This window comes from Calypte anna, chromosome 10, assembly GCF_003957555.1.
Source record: "Calypte anna isolate BGI_N300 chromosome 10, bCalAnn1_v1.p, whole genome shotgun sequence".
Classification (NCBI taxonomy): domain Eukaryota; kingdom Metazoa; phylum Chordata; class Aves; order Apodiformes; family Trochilidae; genus Calypte; species Calypte anna.
In genome coordinates this window covers 4,982,396-5,007,019 of record NC_044256.1, presented here as the reverse complement: position 1 = coordinate 5,007,019, position 24,624 = coordinate 4,982,396, and the positions used below count along the sequence as shown (strand labels likewise).

At 40.2% G+C, this 24,624-nt stretch overlaps 1 protein-coding gene and 1 long non-coding RNA gene across 7 annotated transcripts in view; both read right to left on the bottom strand.

Moving 5' to 3' along the window:
• RNF111 (ring finger protein 111) overlaps positions 1-16,030 on the bottom strand; it is a 37,838-nt gene extending 21,808 nt beyond the window's left edge. For 2 of the 4 annotated variants that reach the window (XM_030457363.1, XM_008493886.2), the window contains exons 1-2: positions 15,570-15,643; positions 5,500-6,395 (exon numbers count right to left, since the gene is read on the bottom strand). In XM_030457363.1, coding sequence (XP_030313223.1) covers positions 5,500-6,395; positions 15,570-15,571 — 898 coding nt within the window. In that variant the 5' untranslated portion in view covers positions 15,572-15,643. Of the gene's footprint in view, positions 1-5,499; positions 6,396-15,569; positions 15,644-15,825 lie in introns of those variants that run through there. The other 2 variants (XM_030457365.1, XM_030457364.1) reach the window with 2 other exon arrangements.
• Positions 16,031-17,493: 1,463 nt separating this feature from the next.
• LOC115598823 overlaps positions 17,494-24,624 on the bottom strand; it is a 7,674-nt gene continuing 543 nt past the window's right edge. For 2 of the 3 annotated variants that reach the window (XR_003987954.1, XR_003987952.1), the window contains exons 2-3: positions 23,766-23,845; positions 22,922-23,051 (exon numbers count right to left, since the gene is read on the bottom strand). This is a non-coding gene — a long non-coding RNA (uncharacterized LOC115598823). Of the gene's footprint in view, positions 17,632-18,206; positions 18,259-22,921; positions 23,052-23,765; positions 23,846-24,624 lie in introns of those variants that run through there. The other variant, XR_003987953.1, reaches the window with a different exon arrangement.

The following is a 24,624-nucleotide window of genomic DNA, read 5'->3' as shown; positions in this document are numbered from 1 at the left end:
GACAGACCACATGCAGTTCATGGAAGCAAGTTTTAGAATCAAATACTTCAGTAATTCAAAGTTAAAAGCAAAAGACTAAGCTTTGCACAGCATTGTGTGTGTAGTATGTGCAATTATACTCTGTATAAAATATGTAATTATACTATTCTTAGCTCTGAAAGACCATGGCATAACTCAAAAATCAATCAATCATAATTAACACAAGTACCCCACTGAGGACATAAATAAAACTGACATAATATCCACATTTCTATTTGGCTGATGTATGTCCTTCCTGGATGGTATTTTACATCTATTTTGCAATTAACATGGGGTTTAGCTAGCTTAAATTTACAAGTATGATAGTGAAGGACTTTTGCAATATACAATTTCAAATGAGATGGTTTGACTGACCAAGCCATAAGTTAAAACAGGAGAGATTTGAAATAAGCAATCAAGTTCCAGTGGCCTGAGATGACTTATTTTGAGTTCCAGCCTTTCACTGGATCAGACCAAGGGCTTCTTGAGACCAGCTTTCTCTCTGACAGCAGCAGCAAGTAAAACAGCATCAGAGTAGAAAATCTCCACAACAGTCTTTAACTGAAACCTCTCACAACACCGAGTATCCACAACAGTGTTACAGATGTCATAAAAGCACTTTCTTGCTTATTCATAGCTGATGGACAGCTGTCAGTAAGTGTGCCTTACCCCTTTCTGAACTTGCTGGCACTATGTGCTTCCTCTACGGCACCTTATGCTGCGGTGAGGTCAAGATAATTACCTAGATAGTAATTGAGCCTGAAATGGATAAAGTAATAATATCCTGCTACTGTCAAAGAGTACTTGAACTTTCAGACCTCTTGAACAAGGTGTGAGCATTAAGCTCTGCCTGCTCCAGAGCCCTGCTAAAATGGTTAGCACAACTAATGCCATTTTATCAGGCAAGCAGCCATTTTCTCAATCAAGTGGGTGCAACAGTCATTCCCTTTCTCCTCATTCTCAGGCTCTGAAGGTCCTGAGAACAAGCAGACAAACCAAACAAATCAAATCTCGTCCTCCCTTCCCTATCAGTCTCCAGATTCCTGGGTGCCAGGATGATTACTCCCCTCCTTGCTGGCCTTGAATGTCCCAGGCATGCAGCCAACCAGGTGGTGTTGACAACTCCACCACAGAACAGAGAGGTGTACCAGTAGACAGAGCACTGTCTATAAAATCAAGACGTTTTAAGTCCTAAGTGAGAACCTGGAGCAGAATTGCTTCTGGACAGTGAGCCCGTGACCCCCTGGTGGCCAGGGATGCCCCCACAATCGTCTGCTTCCTCTGAGGACTGAGTGAGTGATTTGTATTCTTTTATGTGATTTTCAAGTCTAGATTATGATTGTTACATAGATACAAAAAACGCATATGAAGATTAGACCTGATCTCCAGAGAGTCGGGGTGGTTAAATATTGCAGTCTGTATTAGAAATTCTGGTTTGCACTACTTAGAAATTGCACTATGCTGACTTGTAGAAATCCTGTGCAATTCTAGTTATAAATCTTGTGCTATACTAATCATAATATCCTGCTAAGAAAATAAAGCTTTAATTGTAACTAAGATTTAGTGCCATTTTAATTCTGCCAAGGATCATTAAAAGAACCTGACTGTCCCTTTTATGTCAAATTCTAACACTAGGTTAGAAAACAACAGCTTTTCTGTACCCTAAGACTTACTTGAAATTTACTTCCCAATAGCTGTGCAGGATAGGAGAAATTTTTTAAACCGCACAAATTGCTTACGAGTCTGCACCCTGGTGGAAAAGACAGTTAATGACCAGACTTCTGGGGATCTTGTCCAACTGTGACCCGTGCTAATTAGAGCTAACCCAAAACCCTACTGACTGTACTTAACCAAGAACATAGATCTTAAGCCCTGTCAGCAATGCCAACTCTAGAAATAGCATGTGTTCAGCACAGAAAGCTGCAGCAGCTACAGGGAAGTGTAGAACTGAATTTTACACTAACTTTTACCACTCTACCTATTTAAAGCTCAGATATAGCAGCAATGGTTAACACACACTGCTCACAAGGGCAGGCACTTCTTTCCTCATCACTTCCCACTTCTTCTCCAACCTCTCTCTCGTAAGAGGCATGGTAGAAAGCATTGGTATTCACTTCCTTGTCTACTAATACTATTGAGAGACAAACTCTGAATTATGAGCTGCAGCAGTTACTGTGAGAAAAGAAGCACATGCTGTAGTTTTTCAGTTTAAAACTGAAAAATAATCCATGCTAACAACAGGCAGCTCATTTACACTTAATACATGTTTATCTTGAACCTGTTAAAAATAATCTGAACATGAAGTGGTGCATGTTTAACATTTTCACCAGCCTCTGGGTTTTAAAATATCAAGTCTGTACTCCACATTTTTGTAGACAGACAATTATGCTAGTGGAATCAAGAGGGCAGCAGTGAATAAACTCAGTCTCACCACTCCAAGTGGCTTTGAACAAAAACTGGAGAAGATTCTCAGCAGTATTACACTTTAAAGAAAAGAGGCAAGGCCTCATTAAAATACACAGAGTTGGTTTTATATTGTCCTGATGCCCCCAATTCTCCTCCATCTTCTGAATGAGCTTGAACTGGTCATCTCAGATTTAATGAGGATGACTGCCTTTTATAGCAAATACCTAGTAAAACAATATCCTCTATTCTCAGGTATCATGATTTCATATTTGTTCAATAGTCTCCCACTCCCAAAGCATGAAGTTCCACAAAAAGAATAGCTGAAGCCCTAATAGCCAAGGAAAAGGAGGAAAAACCTTTTGTAGTATTATTTGAGGGGTTTTTGGTAAGGGTTTTATAAAAGCTTTTGTTAAAAAACACAAACACCTCCACATCTCCACTTCTGTTATTTAAAAAAAATAGCCAAGTTAATAAAACTAACACCTACAAGAAGTAACCTACTAAGAACTTATTTTGTTAAAAAGATCTTTTTCTTTATTTTCCTTCAATAATCAGAAGAAAACATTTTCCAGAACAGTGTACACTAATTTCATTTACTGATTCTTTAAATGCACTGTATCTGTAGATAAACAACACTGAAAGAAAATATTTTGTGACATACCCTTAATACAAATTGTATTAAGTAAGCTACAAGACTAATCACATCACTTTGATGCCTGCTTATTAAAAATTCAGTTATTACTGTATCTTTTAAAATTCTATTTTCTTTTCTGATTATTATTATTACTCTCCATTGTTAAGTCTATCCTCTAAAATGTTGAGATATATGCTGCAGGCCTTATATTCTTAGCAAGATGTTCTTTGTCCTTCAGTGTACTTCATAATTTCAGCAGATGCATACATAATCTTCACACACCAATTGAGAGAAAAAAAATTCTTCCCTAACATTAACAGGCTTGTATAGCATTACTAGCAATACAAGCCTTTCCTCATATAGAAACCATCATGCTTGCTCACATAGAGAAGGTGCACAGCTATTTTCCCAGCTGGTCCCATTTCTGTCCCAATTAATGCAATAACTAGAAATGTCTTATATAACAGCAGAAAGCTACAGAAAGCGTTAATCACAGTTTTATCTTACTAAAAATAGGACACTTTTATACAGGAAGTCTGCTCAACTTCCCATTTTATCTGCAATGCAAATAAAATGCTCAAAAACCTTCCCATCACATATTTCTACTGGAAAAAATCTACAGCGTTCACATACTGAGCTCACTTCAAGTGTCAGTCCTGAAGCACAGATACCATAATGCACATACGTTAAAGCACACCCTAATTCAGTTAAAACTGTACCCATATTTAAATCTAAAATTAACTGGTGCAGAGTGAATTGATTTTTTAATTCATTACATGAGAAGAAACATGATTTCATAAATTAAGTGTTCTTTTTAGGGAGTATAAAAATTACGCCATCGGTCAATGCTCTAACTTTTGTATTTAAATGAAACAAATTCCAAATTCCAGTCACCCTATCATCAAAATAACATCACACTGAATCACTGAATAAAACAGAAGTAACCTGAACATCTTAAATATTCACTTATCACTACATCAATTTCTAAAGATATCTCCCTCCAAAAACATTCTTTTGAAATACCTGGTGTTGAGGGAAAATAAAAGCATAGAAATGGAATTAACTGAATTGGTTTTAAAATTTCAAGTAGACTAAAAAAATTAAATTAAAATTCTCTCTTTAAATAAATTTATCAGTGTTAGAAATAGATGGTTGCCTAAGAAGCCATAATGTATTTTCTCATCTGTATACCAGTTTCATTATTGCATTCTGCTCTGTGTGGAAAGAGATTTGTTAATAGTCCTACATGATTTTACAGTTATATAAAACTCTATCCTCTCTGAAAATGAAAAGAAACCATTAGCTTGAAACAGAAGTGTTAACATAGTAGTTTCCCAAATTTTAAATAGGAATGTATGCATACCCCCATACATTATTTACAAATCATACCTTCTAATATGCTTGAACATGCATGTCAAATCTAACTTTTTTAAGCTTAAAAAATTACATTTCTGTTCTCTCAAATATGCATGAAGATAATTAAACTTGTGCAATAATTCTTTTGTTTCAGTTATTTATGCAGCCCTAGAGCTGCATATGTCACATTTTTGCCCTACAAATTTTACTTCTTATATTTAAACATTGCATTAAAAAACAACTCACAAATTACTTCCTGCTGCAATGGATAACAACCAATAATCTAGGTTTTAGTACCTCAGTTCTGCTCAAGCATAAATCCTGCCTCAGCATGAACATACACACTTTTAAAAAAATGTGTCCTATTCTTAATAATTTTTTCTTAGAGGAATTAAGTGCACAGTCTTGAGATAAGGTTTCACTTTCTAAAACATATTTGTCACTATGCTAAAAAACATGGTTGCACAGATTAACTCTGTTCTGTGTCATACACATCTATTTCTCCATGCTCTCCAAAAAGCTGCGATGATGAACAGAAGGCACAGCCACAACACTGTGAACATTACTGGTCCCAGTTTTGGGGCTGCCTTTCATATGGCAAAGTGCAAGATAATGGGTAGATGGAAAAAAACAAGACCAAACCAACTCCCTCACCCCCCCCCCCCCCTGCGAAAAAAAACCAACCCACCACCCCAAAAAACCCTACTCAGGGCATTCAAGCATGCCCTCAAATACTGTGTCAAGACATACTAGAGAAACATCTATATAAACTGCAAGATTACTGCATTGAATTTATATAGGTAAACCACTTGGTATATATGCAATATTCTGCTTTCCACAACTTCATGAATTAATGTTAAAGATTCTAGATTTGTTGCAATTTTAATGGAAGCTCTGAATGTACTTTTCCCTTCAAGAATTTCTGGTATAACGTTCACATTACTTGCATTAAGTCTATTTGTATTGTAACTTCCATAAAAATACAGAAACAACTGCTCCAAAGCACTTACCAAAAAGACCCCAAAACACGTATCATACCTGATGGAAGCTCATTAATAACAAGAACCTCAGGAATTTAGTTTTACCTGAAGGAACAGCTGTATTGTTCTGGTGGTTTTCACTAGGTGACACAAATAAGTCTTCCTCCCCTTCTGTAGATGAACTGGAAGAAGATTCACTACTGAGATCATTCTCACTGGAACTGCTCGAGCTGGGTAGCAAGGCGTATTTTCTCCGAGCTAACACTTCTCGCTTTTTCCTCTGCATTAATATTCGTTCCTTTTGGTTCTGTGTTCGCTGTGACGAACCTGTTTTCACAAATCTCTTCCTATATGGGAGCCTCCTTAAAGAACTGTTGTGATAACAGGGCCTTTTCATTAACAATCCAGGTACAGACTCTGCCTCAGTCCGAGGCCACTTTTGTGACCTTGCACTGTGAGTCCTACTTGTACTATTCAACACTGCCTGAGGGTGTCTTACAGAAGCATCTTTTTCTTCATCAGATGTTACTGTGTCAGAGTCTCCAAAATGTAGGCTAGATGAAGGCGAAGAGATACAGTCACTAAAAGAAGAATCATTGTCTTCACTCTGTGTTTCTAGATGCTGTCTTAGTCCTAAGATATCTTGGTTTTCTTTATCAGGACAATTCTGAGTGTAGGAAGGACCAGCCTGCTGGCTCTTGCGTTTTTTTCGCACCACGATGCTTTTGTCTTGGTCTGTACGGTTGCCATTCACATCATTCTGCTTTTGAGAGTCGCCACACAAGTGAGAGAACTCATTCCCAACTTTACTGGCAATCATCTCAACTTCTGCAGTGAAGCTTTTGGCTGCCCCAATAGGCTCAGGGTTCAAGAGGATCCCCTTCAGACTCTCCTGTCTCTTTGGTGCATCAGAAGGAACTTCAGTCTTCATATCCGCTTTTAGAGTATAAACAATATTACATTCAGGAGTCCATTCAGACATGGAAAGGTTTAAGAATGGCCTGGAAAAAAAAAAAAAAAAGATAAGCATCAAGAAAAAGAGGCATCATACTCTTCAAAAGAAAAACCAAAATAAGATTAACACCTTTTATTGCTAAGACTAACACTCAAGTGGGAAAAGCAAAACAGCAGTAACTGCAATACAACTGCTTCATAATATTAAGAATACTGCTTGACAACATAATCTTTAAGGCATAACTCTTAGAATCATAGAAAGCCAGGGGTTGGAAGAGACCTCAAAAGATCATATAGTCCAACCCCCTCTGCCAAAGCAGGGTCACCTACAGCAGGTCACACAGTAACACGTCCAGGTGGTCTTTGAATGTCTCCTGGGAATGACACTCCACAACCTCCCTGGGCAGCCTGACAGTGCCCTGTCACCTTCACAGTGAAAAAATTCTTCCTAGTATTTATACAGAACTGCCTATGCTCCAGTTTATAACCATTGCCCCTTGTCCTATTGTTAGTCACCCCTGAGAAAAGTTTTACTCCATCCTCTTGGCACTTGCCCCTTACATATTTATAAAGACTGATGAGGTCACCCCTCAGTCTCCTCCAAGCTGAACAGACCCAGCTCCCTCAGCCTTTCCTCATAAGGGAAATCTTCCATTCCCTTGATCATCTTGGTTGCTCTGCATTGAAATTTTTCAAGCAGTTCCTGGTCCTTCTGGGACTAAGGGCCCAGAACTGGATACAATACTCCAGATGTGGCCTCACCAGGGCAGAGCACAGGGGGAGGAGAGCCTCTCTTGAGCGACACCCCTTCTAATGCACCCCAGGATGCCACTGGCCTTCTTGGCCACAAGGGCACATTGCTGGCTCATGGTCATCCTTCCATCCACCAGCACCCCCAGGTCCCTTTCACCTAAGCTGCTCTCCAACAGCTCAGTCCGCAGCCTATACTGGTACCTGGGGTTGTCCTTTCCCAGATATAAGACTTTACATTTGGCCTTGTAATACATTAAATTTCTCCCTGCCCAACTCTCCAGCCTGTCTAGGTCTCTCTGAATGGCAGCACAACCTTCTGGGGTGTCAGCCACTCCACCCAGTTTTGTGTCATCAGCAGACTTGCTGCTAGTATACTCTGCTCCCTCATCCAGGTCATCAATAGTACTAGTACACAGTACACTGAACAGTACTGGTCCCTGTACTGACCCTTGAGGGACTCCACTAGAAACAGACTCCCAACTAGACTCCATCCCACTGACTACAACTCTCTGGCTTCCATCCTTCAACCAGCTCCCAAACCACCTCACTACCCCATCATCCAGGCCACACTTCTTCAGTTTAGCTCCAAGGACGCTGTGGGAGACAGTGCCAAATGACTTGATCTGAAACCAAGATAAACTACGTCTACTCCTCTGCCATCACCCATCCACCTAATTATAACCTCACAGAAGGCTATCATGTTGGTCAGATGTGGCTTCCCCTTAGTAAAGCCATGTTGACCTGGTAAGCCTTTTTTCTTGATGTCCCTAGAGACAGCATCAAGAATTATTTGTTCCATTACCTTACCAGGGATGGAGGTGAGGCTGACCGCTCTGTAGTTACCTGGGTTCTTTTTCTTGCCTTCTTTGAAGACTGGAGTCACATTTGCTTTCCTCCAGTCCTCAGGCACCTCTCCTGTTCCCAGCAACTTACCAAAGATGATGGAGAGCAGCCTAGCAATGACATCTGCCTGTTCCCTCAGCACCAGTGGGTGCATCCGATCAGGACCCATGGATTTATGGATGTCCAGCCTCATTAATTGATCCTTAGCCCAGGCCTCATGAACCAAGACAAATTTGTCCTTTACCCTGACTTCCCCAGCAGCCCTATGGGCCTGGGGCTCCTGAGGACATCCTCCAGCAATGTGTCACCTCCAGAGACAAAGGTGTTTAGCAATTCTGTCTTCTTTGTATCCTCTGTGACGAGGGCACCCATCCCATTCAGCAGTGCCTACATTGCCTCTAGTGCTGGTTTTATCTGCAATGTATTTGAAGAAGACTTCCTGTTGTCCTTAACTTCTCTCACAAGGTTTAATTCCAAGGAGGCTTTAGTTTTCCTAGTTGCCTCTGCATTCTCAGACAACAGTCTTATATTCCTCCCAAGTGGCCAGCCCTTCCTTCCAAAATCTATAGCTTTTCTTCTTCCATTTGAGCTTCCCTAGGAGTTCCCTGTTCAACCATACAGGTCTCCTAGTTCCTTTTCTTGATTTCCTTCCCATTGGGATGCATCGGTCTAGAGCTCAGAAGTGGTCCTTGAATATTAACCAACCAAAAGTTGACTCATAACTTGTATTGAACAGAAGTTCTCTCACAGTATGTGAAAACATTGTAACTTTCAATTATTCACAAATATTAATGTATGATGCCTGAAAAATGTATAGACAGTATGTGTTTTCCTGATGCTTAAGCATGACAGTTTTACAGACTACTGCTTATAGAAGCTGTACAAGTTTCAGGTAAATAGTTCCAATAAACATCAAATAAACTGCACATTTAAATAAGGCCTACATCTTCCACCATAACAGTATATATGGATAGCAAATACCTTTAACATATTCCATGGTACAGTATGGTGACAACTGAGCTACAAAAATCAGTTGCTTAGAATTCATGGTTCTTTTCTGACATAAAAAGGGAGAACAGGACATTATTACTTTGGGGTAAAGTAATAGAAATCCATTGTTTACCTATAGTTTCTTAAAAAAAACACTATACATTAATAGTGTAGTCTACAAAGCTATTTTCAGCCCATGTACCTTTGACACTATCCTACCACAGAAACTGGGAATATCATATTACATGTTTCCTTAATAGCTGGTACCAGGCAGGTTCCCCTCTCTGTCAAAATATTAAGCTGTCAATGTACAACAATGCAACATTAGCCTCAAAGAGTATTACAAAGAAAAATTTTTGAACTGGAAGACTAGTGAAAGACACAGGTAACAGGAACCTCAGTAGTAGTTTCACCTTCAACTTACTTCATCTGGCATTTCTGCCTTTAATTCAAATTCCCAGAAGGAAGTGACAAAAGACTTTGGTTCCTACAGAAACACTTAAGCATTCTTTACTGTAACTAGTATAGCTTTTTTGTGCCTCAGATGAATAAGGCTATAGTATAAATTTAATACTTGTGCTACTTAAACAGTTAAGTTTTCCCTCTTTACTCCCTCCCTCACCACTTCTTTAAAGGAACATCTCTAATGCTCTTCTAGAAATGTTTATGCACTGAACCAGAATGTAGAGCTCATCCATCTGAAAAATAAATTTCCCAGCCAGATTAGACACCGATCCAACTCATTACATATGCACACAAATATGTAATAATATCTGAAAATGTATTTGGAATTAGATCTTAAAATACAGTCAACTCCCTTCACCATCAAGAAAATATTTCCTTTTTAAGTTGTCAAAAAGCACCTTGATCCATTCTCTTGAGCTTGGCTGCAGTAAGTACACAGCACTTTTGACACACGACCAGATGACCACTTTGCAGAAAATGCCTATCTCAAGCAAGGCTTCTCACAGAACCCCACATTACTGGTCTCTATCCTGTTACTGCAATACACACACATAAGCCAGCTAGCCAAACACTTTATTCAGCAACTAACTCAACTTCTAGCCAACAGCACAAAAAGCAGCCAACAAAAAGCTTCACTTACAAAGCAGTTAGTCTATGTCCTCATTTTCCCCACCTTCAGTTTCCTGCTCCTCTCTCATTACAGACACGGTGATTTCTTTCTCTTTTGTCTGGTGCACAATCCACTTCTCAGACCCTGAACACACAGGCAGCTCGGGTATCCAGTGGGGTTGAGCTTAAAGGCCAGTGCAGACAGACATTCTCTCAGCACTGACAGGTCTCAGAACTACCAAGAGCTTGTGGAACCTAAGCTCAGAAAGAACCCAGCAATTCCACTTCCATAGAAATTCCATGCTAGCTTAGACCTGTTACGTAATCACCCCAAGTGACCACTTCTGGAATGATACCGGGCAAGAGAATACTGAAGATTATCTCAGAAAGGAAATTTCAGTTGCATTTGTAGTTCCTTTATTCTGCCCTCTTACTTTCTCTGCATATGTTCATTGAACTCACAATTTATTCTTAAAACTACATCCATTGCCTAATATATGACTTTTATTAGATGTAACTTTTAACAGTATTTTTACTCTGACAAGCTACTATTTGTACTCTTTTCTTCATGAGATAATCCTCATTGTTGAGGTTTGCTATGCACAAAGAAATCTTGCGTTGGGTATACTTGGTCCTACCACTGGACTCTTTTTGACCTGGCCAATATGGCTATCAAGAGCTCAAAGAATGCACCAGTGAATGGAACTATTGCACAAGCTGTATTTTGGAACACCAATGGTAATTTTCTTCCTCCAATTAAAACAACTTTATTCTTTTGGCAAGGCTCTTCCATCAGATTAATTAAGAAACCAAGAAACAAGATAATGAAAAAGCTTGTGAAATTCACATAAGACCTTCAGTAGCAGTGAGATAATTTAAGTACTATTACTTCCCTTTCTCAAGGGCAGAGAGCCAAACAAGACTTATTCTATGACCCTGATGCAGAGGAGGTTAACAGAAGACTTGAAGCCATTTGAGAAGCTGCACCCCAAACATAATGCCATGAAGTGCTCTCCTCCAACAAAAATTAAGAACTTGCTGAGCAGCAATGAACCCCCAACACATCCAGTTGTTAGTCTACAAGAGGCTGTCATGCCCCATTCATTTCATTCCTATCAAGTAGGGACAACCTGTACCATGCAGGGTAAGGAGTAAGAAAACTATTCTCTAATATTTAGTTCCACTATCAGCAAAAAAACTGCAATCAGATTTTTAAACCTTGTTGCACTGTTCTTCACTTTCAGTTGTTCTTCATTTTCACCACTTCATGAGACAAACTGTGCTCTTGGTCTTCTAAAGTTTGCCAGAAAATAAAACAATTGATAGTAAAATATCTATGCAACTTTATAAAACAGCAACAATGAGAAGGTAATCCAAAACTCTTATTATGTCTGCTTCGATATCATATAGCACCAAGCACATCTTAATTTACAGGAAAACGTGAAATATACCAATAAACCACTCTTAATTTCCTTTGTTTGCTTTACTGCAGCCACAGTGATGACAGATACTCCAATTTTTTAGTAACAAAACTACCTGAGAATAATACTTATCTTTTGCCCTACAGAAAGGGTACAGTAACGTGCCTAGTACTAGTTACTAACTGCATGGTAACATTCTAGAGACAGCCTCTTGCCTATGTTCTCCCAAAGACACTCCATTATATCCAGCCCAGACAAGACTTTTTCTGTGCTTTGCAGAGGAGTGCTACGGTTAAATGAGCCACAGCAATGCAGACAGGCTTACTCCTTGCAGTTAATTCCAAGACCATCACTGATTTGGAAAGTGCTATTAAACTATGTCATTTCAAGTACAATACTACTCTCACTAACCTTTGCAAAGCCATCTCAAAGATAAGTCAGATCACAGTAACTGCATTGTAAAGTATTATAACCAACATTATCCATCCTCTGGACCAGCAAAGCCACCTTAATTTTATCTCTGAAAAAAATTCTGAGACCTTCAAGGTTGGTTTCCTCATGCATAAGTCAACTCATATTAGTAAAGTCATTATCCTGCAATAGAAATGTCAGGTCGCCTAAAGAATAGTTATAGAATGCCTCTGTTAAGCCACGTTATCATTCACCTCTGAGACTAACCATCATGGTATTCTTATGGAGAGACTATTCAAAGTTTCTTGTCTCTCATTTCTAATTTAATCCAAGACAGGACAGCTACAAACAGATGAGCTCTTCTCCAGGACTGAATCTATGTCCTGCCAGATGGAACAGATGAATTGCAAAGAGCATGTGCAACTGTAAGTGCCTCAGCTAGATGAGCTAGCAGGCTAAGAGCAACTCTGCATAGAGTCCTACAAGCAACAACTTAGTTCTTCCACATTACACCCTGGATCAGCCCACAACCATAAGGCACCCATAGAAACCCGAGAATCAATCAAGCATCATGAAGCATTAGCATGCACAGGCCCACTTGGGCAAGAAATATGTTTGGCTTTGCACAATGGATGCAAGCAGGTGGACCTGAGACACAAAATGGTGTTCAAAAGCACATTCTTCAGTCTAGACCTTTCTTTGCTCTGCCCTATGCTCAAACTCAGCCTATTAACACTATGTAAATCATGAACTTAAAACATAAGGATTATGTCTTGGAAATCAGGAATGCTTTGGCTTCAGTGAACTCCAAGACAAACATAACAGCAACAAACTTGGGAATAAGGAGTTGTAGCTTTACAGAAGAATGACAAAATACACTTTTTTATTGGAGCTTAAGATCTTAACTAGGAATTTTGCTTCAACCAACTTTAAGAGTATTGTTTCCAGAGACAGCTAGAGATGTTCCAAGTTAAAAATCCAACAAAAATGTATTAAATTTTTTATTTGTCCCCTTGGCAGTTTTGACTTTCAAGGTAAATGTAACTTATTAATGCTGCATGGTTCTGCAGACACTTCTTGATAAAGTTTTGAGGAACAAAGATGTCTTTTAGACAACTACTTTAGAAAGCTCCAACTGCTATCAAGAACCTTGCCAACGAGAACTACGAAATAACCATTAAGACAGTTCTGTGATGTTCAGGAAACCTATGAGAAGCAGAGGATTTTTCAGATACTGAACAGAGCAGACCCACCAGTTCAAGTGGGAAGGACTGCATAGCAAACTTCTCCACTCCTTACCCAGTAGAGCCAAGTGGCAGTGGGTAAAAGCAAACATCTTACTTGATAGCATCCAAGTATTAGGGTTGTGCTTTATGAGAAGCAAGTGTCTTGCTAGTAAAGCCATGAACCAGCCTTCTCAGATTTCACTTAATAAGGAGGACATCACTTCACAGTAAGTACTTTTCCAAATAGCACAAGCTATACAAAACAGCAAGATAATCTTGTTAGCAAAATTTTGGGTTATTGAAAGAAATGTTTTCCTTCTTTTCCCTCTGCTCCATTCGGGGTCTCTGTTAGGTCTGACATCAGCCCACCAAGAAAAACACTGAAGGAAGGTCACTAGTCTAACACTTCCAAGAATAAATTTCACATTTCTTTTGAGAACACTGTAGACTTTGGAAGCAGCAGATCACTGTCACTTACTCTGATAAAACTTCGAGAGACTATGACTGGGAGTAATTATCCTACCCCAATGCTGTATAAGTGCTGTGTGTATGTGCTAAGTATCTTCTCATATTTCTAAGTTTCTTCTTAATCACACTCAGAAGCAAACAGCTAAAGTACTAAATATCTGATGATAAAACTGACCTAATGGAGGTTGCACATTAGTAAAGCAGGGAAATCTGTACACAACATCTGCCTACAGCAAATCCATCTCTCTGCACTATCCCCATTGTTTACATGTGAATTAAAACCTCCTTCATCCCATCCCCCCAGCATTTTTTCCCCATTTATTCAACTGTCTGACATCTAAGCCTCCACAGTTCATCAGCTGGGGAGGGGGACACTATTACCTGTATCTTCCCAAAAGAATGTTGTCATCATTAGAGGAAATATAAACAACTGAGACTGAAGACTCTTCATCTTGGGGAAAAAAAGGCAGTAACTGCTGGCAGCTAGATGTTACTGCAATATGGCCATCTCCACTGAAAGAGGAGACTGTTATAACTGATCTGGTTACATAGGTCTACAAAGTTATTAACTGGAAGACAAAGCACCCCTCAAAAATATATTAAGATACATTCTTAACACACTTTTACAAAAGCCACTGCTTCATAAATGACACATTTCTGAAAGGTCAGAACATTCCCACCCATATCTTGAAAGAAAACACGAAATACGGCCAAATACTAAGGGCTGTTGTTCACCCCTGGCCTCCTAATATTAGATATAACCACAACTATAGCTGCCAGAGCTTTAACCATCAATAAAAATGAAAGATCTTTAAATATGCAAGACTTCAGGAGTCTTAAAATTGGAACCCTGGTATCTTCTACATTTTTATTTAGCTAAAGTAAAAAGCAAAACGTGCACACAGCCTTTCCCATCTCTGAATTCCATAGGTCATTTTATACTGTGGATGACAGCATGAGACAGATGTTCACTTGATCAAACTAATCAAGATTATAATTTTCCCTATCTACCTCAGCAAGAGGACACAACTGAATGAGTGACCATCTTTGTTAACAGTTTTCTTGATCTTTATTTTTTTATGTTTGTTGTTTTTTCCTCAGGTAATCCCTTAACCCAACAAAAAGATAAATAAAAGCATTTAAACTGGTGGAAAACTACTTTGATACCAAGGATGACAGGTATGTGAATTGTAAGAAGCTTTAATTTGTTTTTAAGAATGACAAAATATTCCAATTCTTTTCATATTAATTTTCTTTAAAAATATTTCTACTAGGTGTTAAACTATTTTTGGAATTTTCTACTGGTTACAACAAGATGTAAGGACTTATTTCACTACCTGAAAACCTACTTTTCCTTTATTAAGTTTATAATACAGATATTGCCCTCTGATAAATGCTACATAGGCCTCCATGCCAAGTAATCAATTCTTGTATTTCAATTCTGAAGTAATTCCATTAAAATAAAGTTCTTGCCTCCTGCATTATACCTTGCTTTGGAGGAGTACTTGAGTACTGGGAACTCAGGCTATCATTTAATCAACTAAAGCAATCAGGACTTGCTTATGTTTTCACAAAATCACTTCAAGCCATGGCAGAGCTTGCTTAAACAAAACAAAAATTCCACGAATGTAGGCTTAGCTCTAACCACTGAAACACAGACACTTAAAAACAGATCCTTAACATTTGTCCATTTCAAGAACTGCTACAAACCTGGCTACCTCTGAAGATCCTGGCCTACATTTCTGAATGAGCGTTGCTTCCTTGTTTATCAGGCAAAAAGCAATCGACAATGATTTTTTTGTTAATATGGGTTAAGAAACAGAATACCAACTTTGCAAGCAAAACAAATGACGTTATGACAAACCCTATTACGCACACAAATAAAACTCGTTTCCGTAAGGGAGAACTTGTGACAAATTTTGAAGGAGACCAAACCCAGCAGAGTGCTGCGGATTCCCGCAGTGATGATACTGCTTTGTGCGTCAACGAGGCACTGAAAATAAATAAATAAATACATACATACATACATACATACATAAATACAAACGGCGTGAAGTTCCCGACCGCCGAACTGCCCCCGCTCCCCCCGGACAGCTCCGTCGCCAGGGGCAGCCCGGCCCGGCCCGCCCCGGGCCCACAACGGCTGCCCCACCGGTGCGGGGCAGGGCGGGGCGGGGCGGGGCTGGGGAGAGGAGGGGAGCCGGCCGCCCCCCTCCCAGCCCCGGCAGGCCCCACCCGCCAGGAGATAACGCCCCGCGGGGCAGGACCGCGGCGCCCGCCGCCCCCCGTACCTGAGACAGCAAGGCCGAGGGGGGAAAGGCGGGCGCCGCCGGCGCCCTACCTCAGGGCCAGAGGGGAGGAAGCGGCCCCGGCGGGCACCGGAGGGACCTCGCGTCTCTGCCTGGCGCAGCCCGAGACGCCACCGCCTCCTCCTCGGTGCCTTGCTGCCCCTCGGCCGGTCCGCAGCCGCCCGGGCCCCGGTGACACGCCGCGAGGCGGGCGACGTTTTGTTGTTGCGCAGCCCCCGCCGCCGCCGCTCCCTCCCAGCGCAGCGCGACACTCGGCGCTGCTTTACAGCAGCCCGCAAAGCGCAGCCGCGGCGGCTCGCGCCCCTCCTCCCGCCCGCCGCCGCTGCCGGGGCCGCGCCCCCTGCCGGGCGGAAGCGGCGTCGCGCAGCGGGGCTGCAGCGCCCGGGCCGGTCTGCGGAACGGTGCCGGTTCGGCGTCCGCTTGTCCGGAACGGAGAGGGAAGATCCGAGCAGACGTCGGGGAACGTAGCCTAGGCGGGTCGGCAGCAGGCAACTACCACTGTCCCGGCCCGCCTCGCTGTCACTAGTGCTGCATTTCTCGCCCCAGCTCCTGTACGGACCCGTTGGTTCTGTAGCTGTACCGGAGATGTCCGGTCCGTCGCACGGCCGTGTCTGCGGGATGCTGCGCTGGAGCTCGGCTGTCAGAGCTGAGCCCGCGGCTGTCAGCCCTCTCTGGGCCCCCTCACCGAGCCCGGTGTTCGGACAGCTGCACCAGCAGTGGATCCCGCTGCCTTCCCCGGAGCCGAACCCGAGGTGCGGCTGGCAGGCAATGCAGACAAATCGCGTTTACCCCCTCCAGAAACAGGGATTTAATTTGCATTTACTGCAGCAATGCACTTACTGACTTGGCAGGAGGTGAGCCCGCCCGCTCTCCTTACCCCGGTACGCCGGTTCCGCGGGGCACCCGGCGGCACAACGCGGGGAAACCTCCCTGAGCAGAGCCAGGGATAAATTCCGAACTGCCCAGCTCGCTAAAGGCCACGGGATCTTTCTACACGAGCTGACCTCCCCTCCGAGCATACACAAAACACTTCCAGCTCAAAACACCGGAGAGAAAAGGGCTCTGTGGAGTCAGTGACGAACAGAAACAAAAACCTCAGGGTTTTGGAGCAGAAAGGTGCAGTCTGATCTAAAAGATCTTCCTCCGAATGCACTGCCAGCACAGGCATCGGTGTACAAGCGTTCCTACATTTTTTCAAGGAGCTAAACGGCCTTCATGCATCATCACAAAAGAGGTGGCCATCAGGAAAACATGCATTTTGAGACTATTCATGAGTTACTGAAGGAATTTCCTTAAAGCAAAAAAATTGGGTATAACAACATGGGGAATATTTCTCAAACAAGGAAAAAAGGCTTTAAGGAAAGATTCTGCTTCAATAAATGCCTGGTTTCTAGAGACATTACTAAGCAAAGGAATATCCAAGTACAGCAAAAGTGTAGAAACAAAATGCAAAAGGTGTGAAACCGCAAAAATGATGTGAAAATTAAAAATGTTTTTGTTTTATCCATAATGTGAGAGCACAGGAAAAAGTGTGACTCGCAGGGAAGGCAGAGAAAAGGATCACAGGTCAATGTGTGGTTCCAGAAGAAAAATACTAAATCATTTCAGTTTGCAATAAAGACAAAATACAGGTCACCCAGCATCAATGTGATACCTTTTTCTACATAGTTTTTACTGTGTATTTGGTTTTTATTTTTTAAATCCAGAATATGCAGCACGTCGCATTCAGCCAGACCAGCAAAGACACTGGGCCACGTATCAGCTACTGAGGCTGGGGAGAATGGAGTGCTGTGAAAAAATGAAAAACACAAGTAAAACACTAAATAGAAAACAACAGACATTGGAAAGAAGGTTGTATCTTATTCAACAGAGGTCAGTAATGGCTTTGTTGTGTAAGCAATTTTAATATTTTTCATTAATGATTGGAACCAAAGGAGAAAAAAAAGACAATATATGGGAAGAACGGAATGACCCTGATGACTACAGTAATTGAAGAAACGTGAGAAAAAGTTGAGTAAAATATATAGAACGTGCACTTGAATACTAAGAGTTTTGGTAAACAGTAAGTATTTGTCAGGTAGAAGGTGGCAGGATGAGAATTCAATAAAATATGCAATTAAGAAAATGACCAAGAGCCAGCTTGATGTACACATAAAAGAAGCAAATATGACTGTGCAATATTTTAGTCTAAATATTTTTATCAGAGAGGTTTCTGTGCAGTTATAAAAATTATCCCTCATGAGGTCTTAAAACTACTTTATCTTTTTTATATGTATTCAGGGAACATATGCTGTAATCTTAACCAGGCACTCAAGGGATCATAGCAGACATGAGAGGAAGCAAATGAAATCTGGAAGGTTTACCTAAGGAATGAGGCAGAGGAGTGTTTTGTTTAAGCTGATTGGAGGCTACTACCTGTAAAAATAAAAAAAAAAAAACTAACAACTAGCTAGGTATTCACCTATTTACTGAATAACTGTTTTGAATGCTCATAACAAATATGACAGCAAGGTATCTTTTGGCAGAGAAAACAGAGTTGCTCTAAGCTCACCAATTGAAAGAGACACAAAGATTATTTTAAAAACAAAATTAAAGGAGCTACAGAGTAGCTAGACAGTTCACAAATTAAAAAACAGTGCAGGGTAAGTATAGATAATCTTGACTTTCTCCCAGAGCAGAGTGACCAGATGAAATGCTGTAACTGTCTCAGATATGGTAGAGCTTGGGTAAATTAAAATAAAGGCACAATTCCTAGGATCTTTACTATGATTTCCTAATTCCTGTTACACTATAGGCTGCCTGCTGACAAAAATCTAGTAACTTGTAGGCCAGTTCATCCTTACATGTGACAGAAATCAGTTTGTCAATTACTGACTAGCCAGTTTATAATTTAAAGTGACAGAAAATGAGCTTCCATTCACAGAATTATTCACCATTAATTTAAAATAGTTTTTAATATTTTTTAACTTCTACCTATGTCCTTTGATACATATTTTTAGAGTTAGTTTGGCCATTGTTTTAGAATCTTGTGGAGCTTGACAACTGTCTTGAAAATATATTATTGAATTCTTGGACAAAACCAAAAGGCTCTCCTTTTAATACTTCCTCCCTACAGAAAACTAAAAGGTTAAATCGATTCAATCTAAATGCAAGTTTCAGAATAGCTTTCTGGCTACTGTGTCATCAATTCATAATGAACTCTTCGACCACTAACTAGTGCTAAACAAACCCATTTATATGCACACCCCAGGGCCTGGCAGAGCTAAAGACAAAGAAGAAACCAATCTTATCTAAGATCAAACTATGCCAACCAGCAGGAGATTGCACTTCACATTTTTGGCAAAAGGACAAAAATCAAACCAAACCCCTATCCTGAGGTACCTTCAGCAGCTCAGCTAAATAGCTCTGTGCAGGGGTGCTGTTCCAGTTTGCCTGCTCAAGGATGAAAGCAAAGCACTGCTTTTTCCAGATGCAATCACCAGCTTCTGGAACCCACAGCACGGGCCAAGCTGCAAGCTCCACACCTTCAGATGGAGAGGGCTTTGCTCAGAGCTGTCAAGTGCAAACCTCCTAGTGCTTAGGACAGGATGCACAATATACACCTACAAATCTCCTGCCTATATGCAGGAGCATCTATCTTGTCACACATCCTGCTGCTGGTGGAGCTCAAAATCACTTGCAGTCAGTGATTTAAACGAGACATGAACATAGGTAGTTGTGTAGAAGTAAAATGGAACATACTCAGATATATATTTAGAAGTTCATATTAAATCAATTTGCATTTAATAGTAATATAAACTATAAAGCTTCTTGTCATAGTGTGTTCTGAGTTTAATACAGAAAAAATATCACAAAAATGGTGGTATTGGTATTCAGGTGATACAAATAGTCACAGCTTCAGTCAGCCCAGATAAAGATCATACAGTGAAACCTGGTGAAATAAGAAAGCCAAAAAACGCTGCAAGATTTGTGTTGTGAAAAACTGCTAGTAGGAAACAAAGGAAGACTGATGCATTTGAAGTAAAAAAAGAACCAAACAAACCACTTGATTGAACCATTAAGGTAACTATAGATTTTTAAGACTGAAAGAAGAACACAATACCCTACATTACAGGAAAACAGTGATACTAGTCACTCATTTAATTTCATATTGTACAGCCTGGTCAGGCTTTAAAATGTTAGAAAAAGCATTCTCACAACATGTACTTAAGAAATTACGCACATTTTTACTAAGGTCTCAAGCAGTTATGGTATTTTAAGTAGCTGTCATACTATTAAGAAGGCGTAGTATAAATAATTATTTAGAAATAGCTACTTTGTTGATGGCATTTTTAATAGTCTTTTTCTTATCAGAAACAAATATGCCACCAATCTGTTAACAGAAGGATCATGAGCTATTCCTGTATATTCTTTCAGTGCTTGTATAATAGGAGCAAATAAATTTTTTCATTTGAAGGATGAATCAGCAGCTATTTTTGGAGCAATTAGGTTTAAAACAAACAAAAGGATTCTGCATTTAATGATCTCATTTTACACTAAGAAATTCAATTGCCATTTCCTAGGATATACATATACTTCCAGTAGTAAAAATGTATTTTACTTACAAGTAGATTATGCTCTTCTTGCTGTTCTGTAGAATTGAAACAAGCTACTTAGAGATCAGAAACTCATTTTTATAACTTTCTTCTGACTGCTCATGAGTGTATATCAATACATGAAAAAGAAACCTACATCTGGAGTGAAAAAAAAATTATTTTTATAGCAGTGATGCATAATAAATTACCAGTAATTCTTAATCTTACAATGGATCTTTTGTCAGACATTGGCTGAAAATGGCTTTATTCATCCTGCTTTGTCTGCAGGAGAACTAGTGCAGGAAACATACCAGCTATTCGTTTTTATAGGTAAGCTTGGTCAGAAGTTTGAATGCAGTCCGACTGGTATCACTAATTGCTAAAAGCAAAGTTTGAAACTGTAGCAACCAGGCAAAGCAAGGTGAGAACCGGGGCAAGACACAGTCCCTTTCAAAGCAAAGGGACTCTTCCGTTGATTTCAATTAATCTAGCAGCAGCCCAAAGTCTCATTCTTTTTTAAGGAGTTAGATCCAAAAAGGTCATTGCACCATTCACTGCTGTAATAGCTGGCTTTGATGCCGTCAGCACTTAAAGTGGAATCCAAAATACTGTATTTGAAACTTGGATTTCTGAAGCAAACAAGCAAATGCTTAAGAGTGAGCACACACATTGCACCAATCAGTTTTAAAAACACCAGTATATTATGCAAAAATAATACGAGCCAGGATCCTGTTTACTTGTAGGTACTTTATTTGGAAGTGACCTTTATTTGGAAGCACCCCCAATACCACACCTTGCCTTAAACAAACTTCTTTGTAGAGGTTTTTTAGCAGGGGATATGGACAAATGAGTGGCCGTGTGAAGAGGAAAAAAGCCTGTTCAATGAATGCTCTAGCCAGGAGATTTCCCTACACAAGTAGTTCCTGCCTTTATTTGTATGTTCCAAAGATGCTGAGTATGCCTATACTTTTACAGAGCCAAATCATGTTAAAATTGCAGAGCATACAGACTGCATTAATCTGTAAAAGATTAAATAGCTGCTGTTTGTGTTTGGTCCTCCACAGTTTCAGTGCAAGGTTAGTGAAAGACTGGTCAGCACTGTTGACATTGGGATAATCATCTATGCAGGAAAAAAGCAAAATTACAGAGCCCAGGGAAAACACTAAAAATCTAAGGGTGTTCACAATTTTCAGGGTCTCATATACAAGAGAGAAAAGTATTCACAGGAGCACCATTCTGCACAATTTTGGACTTGTCTTTATTGCTGCTTAATATCTGGGCCAAACATTTCCTTTTTGAAAGTCTATTACCATTTCCTCATCAAACTTTACCACAAATTTCAGCACTTAATGATATAAAACAATCTTCTCTTTGAAAGCTGGTAGATATTTCAAGAGACTACAAAAGGACAAATAGCCTTTTTCTTTAAGAAAACAATCAGTGAATTAGAAACCAGCCAGGTTAATTAAAATCCGTAGATAAATTTAAAATACGTGTAGATACCTGAAAAATAAGTGATGCATAGCAATCAACATGATTTGTACACAAGCTTTTCAAACCAAGGAAATCTGCATTTATCTTTCCACAGACATGAATAAATTTAAGATCTTCAGCAAGGCTTTTGACACTCCATTCCACTGACACTATGTTAAGGAAGATTAGAAATTTGATCTGGACAGAAGCTGCATAAATCTAGTGCAAAACCGGTTGCACTCAGAGGCTCACTATTAATAGTTTACAATCAAACTTTAAGTTTATATCCTTATTCCTCATACATTTCAATATTGTAATGTCTTGGGTAAAGGCTCAGAGATTATGCAAGTGACACCTAATTAAGAGGTACTACAAAGAGCAAAAGTGAAGAGCTGAGTTTGGAATTAATTGTGGGGAGAGGGGATTCTATAAACATAAAAGAAATAGCTGTACAGAAAAGAAACATCTTAACTTGCAGAAAAGAAACCCATAGGTAGACTGGATCACAAGCTTAACATATCAAGAGTTTCCTAAGGCTGAAGAAGGCCTACATCCCACTAAGATGCACAACCAGAAGTGGTGTCACCAAGGTAACTTTGAAAAGTAGTGGAAAGATTGGACAGGTAGTACAGGGGTGCAACAGCAAAAGGTCCTGTTTTAGAAGTCTGATTTAAAAAAAGGAAATAATCCATGATTCAAGTAAAAAGATAAAAGACTGAACAAAAATATAGTATGAGTCTTTAGCTCATGTAAGAAGGATGCTGCAAAAGGAAAAGGACTTTGGTCCTTTATATTCACTTTGAATAAGAAATCTCTTGCTGCAATTTAGCTTTAATCTAGACACTCAAAAAAAGGTTAAGAACTAGACTAAGGCTGTCTGAGGAATGTGTGCAATCTGTGTTTAAAGTTTTAAGAACAGGTTAGGCAATCATCCATCGAGGTCATTTTCATAATAGCTTATTGTGCCTTGAGGCAGGAGGATGACTGAGAACACATCTTGAGGACACTTTCAGCTCTGTTGGTCATTCTTCATTTGGGGGCTGGGAGGGTGAGTTAGGTGTACAGCTACATGACCATGCAGCAAGGTTTAGGCAGGTCAAGCAACCCCTCTATGCAGCCCAAGTGCTGTATTTGTCATCCCTTTCATCTTCTTTCCTGAAACTGGGACACAGAACACTTGGCTTCATCGCTACTAGAAGATAATCAGAGGGTTTTATATGTATTCATACAACAGTTTCCCGCAGTAAAACTGACAGCCCTGATTATGACTTTGTTGCACTGCTGATTTCAAAGTAATATGTAAATTAAATAAATTTAGAACTTTTGAATGCACTGTTTAGATATATACAAACAAAATCTGTTTCAGTCTAAAGTTAAAACGTTCATTTATTAACCTCAGACTCAATCCTAACGTATTTGATGTCAATACAATTATTGCAGAAGATTGCATAAGCAAGAATATATGCTAATTTCTTATTTAAGATTGTTCTTTTTATAAAAATCTGGTAACCAAGTTCAATAGCAGCATTATATATATGAAACTTACATACAATGATCAGTCCAAAGTCTGTTTTCTCTTAGACTTCAGTGCATACTTTACTTTAAGTATATGGGTATTAGTCTTCATTAACAGGTAACACATTAAACAAAGTATTATTTAAATACTTCAAGTGCAGTTTGAAAAGAAAGGATAGTGTTAGAAATCTTTGCACAATTCAGGACTTGATTTGTACAAAACATTAAATGAAACAAATCCTCACTAATTTATTCTTTTTATATACACATTTAAAATATATAATATACACATTTTTAATAAAATTTCTGAGTGAAGAAACAGAACGAGGATTTTTTTGGCTGAAACTGGTTTAGACGTACTTCAATTCACCGTTTCTGCCTCACGAAGATTCAGAAGCAGCTAGAACAGCTCGTATTGGCAAAATAACTTCAAGCGTTCCCTACAGAAAGTGAATTAAATGTTATCTAAGAGGTTGCATTACCTTGTAGAAATACAGCCTAGTAAAACATAACAAATGGTACTGGAACTACCCTTTCACCTGAGTAAAACCATCATTAAATACTTAAGCATATTTCCTAAACTCTGAGAATTGTGTGACCAGAGCAAGCAAGAAGGTACAACCCACCTTGTTAATGTGTTAATAACATGTAAACAGGTATTTTGCTTTTATTTAGAAAACAAATAAGTAATCTAATCGGATAATTATTCTCACTCGAATCCAATGAACACTCCATTACAAGAACTCACAAACCCACACAGCAGGTAACAGATGTTCTTCAGCAAAGCTTTCAAAGCCCACGAAACCTGCAGCAGATTCCGGCCCCGGGCGGGCAGCGGCTGCTCCCAGCTCCATGCGGGAGCCTCGCTCCGTTCCCTCCCGCTCAGACTCACTGCACCCCCGCACACGCACCGCACACTTATCACGCGTTGTTCCTCCCCGAACAAGCCCACAGCTGCATGAAGGGCAGCGTTCACACGCCAGCTCTCAAGAGAAACCAGCGAAACAAATACCAGCCCACACATTCACGGCAAGCACGGTGCTTTCTCAGGCCGGTTCTAGCCCAGAAGCCGTCACCAGCTCCCCCGCCTCATCGCAGGACCCCGGCCCCACGCCTCCCGCCAGGCCCGGCCCGGCCCAGCCCAGCCCCGCCGCTGCCGCTCGCACCGCCCCGGGGCACCTCATGGCTCTCGGCGCCGCTCCCTGCAGAAGGGAGAGCC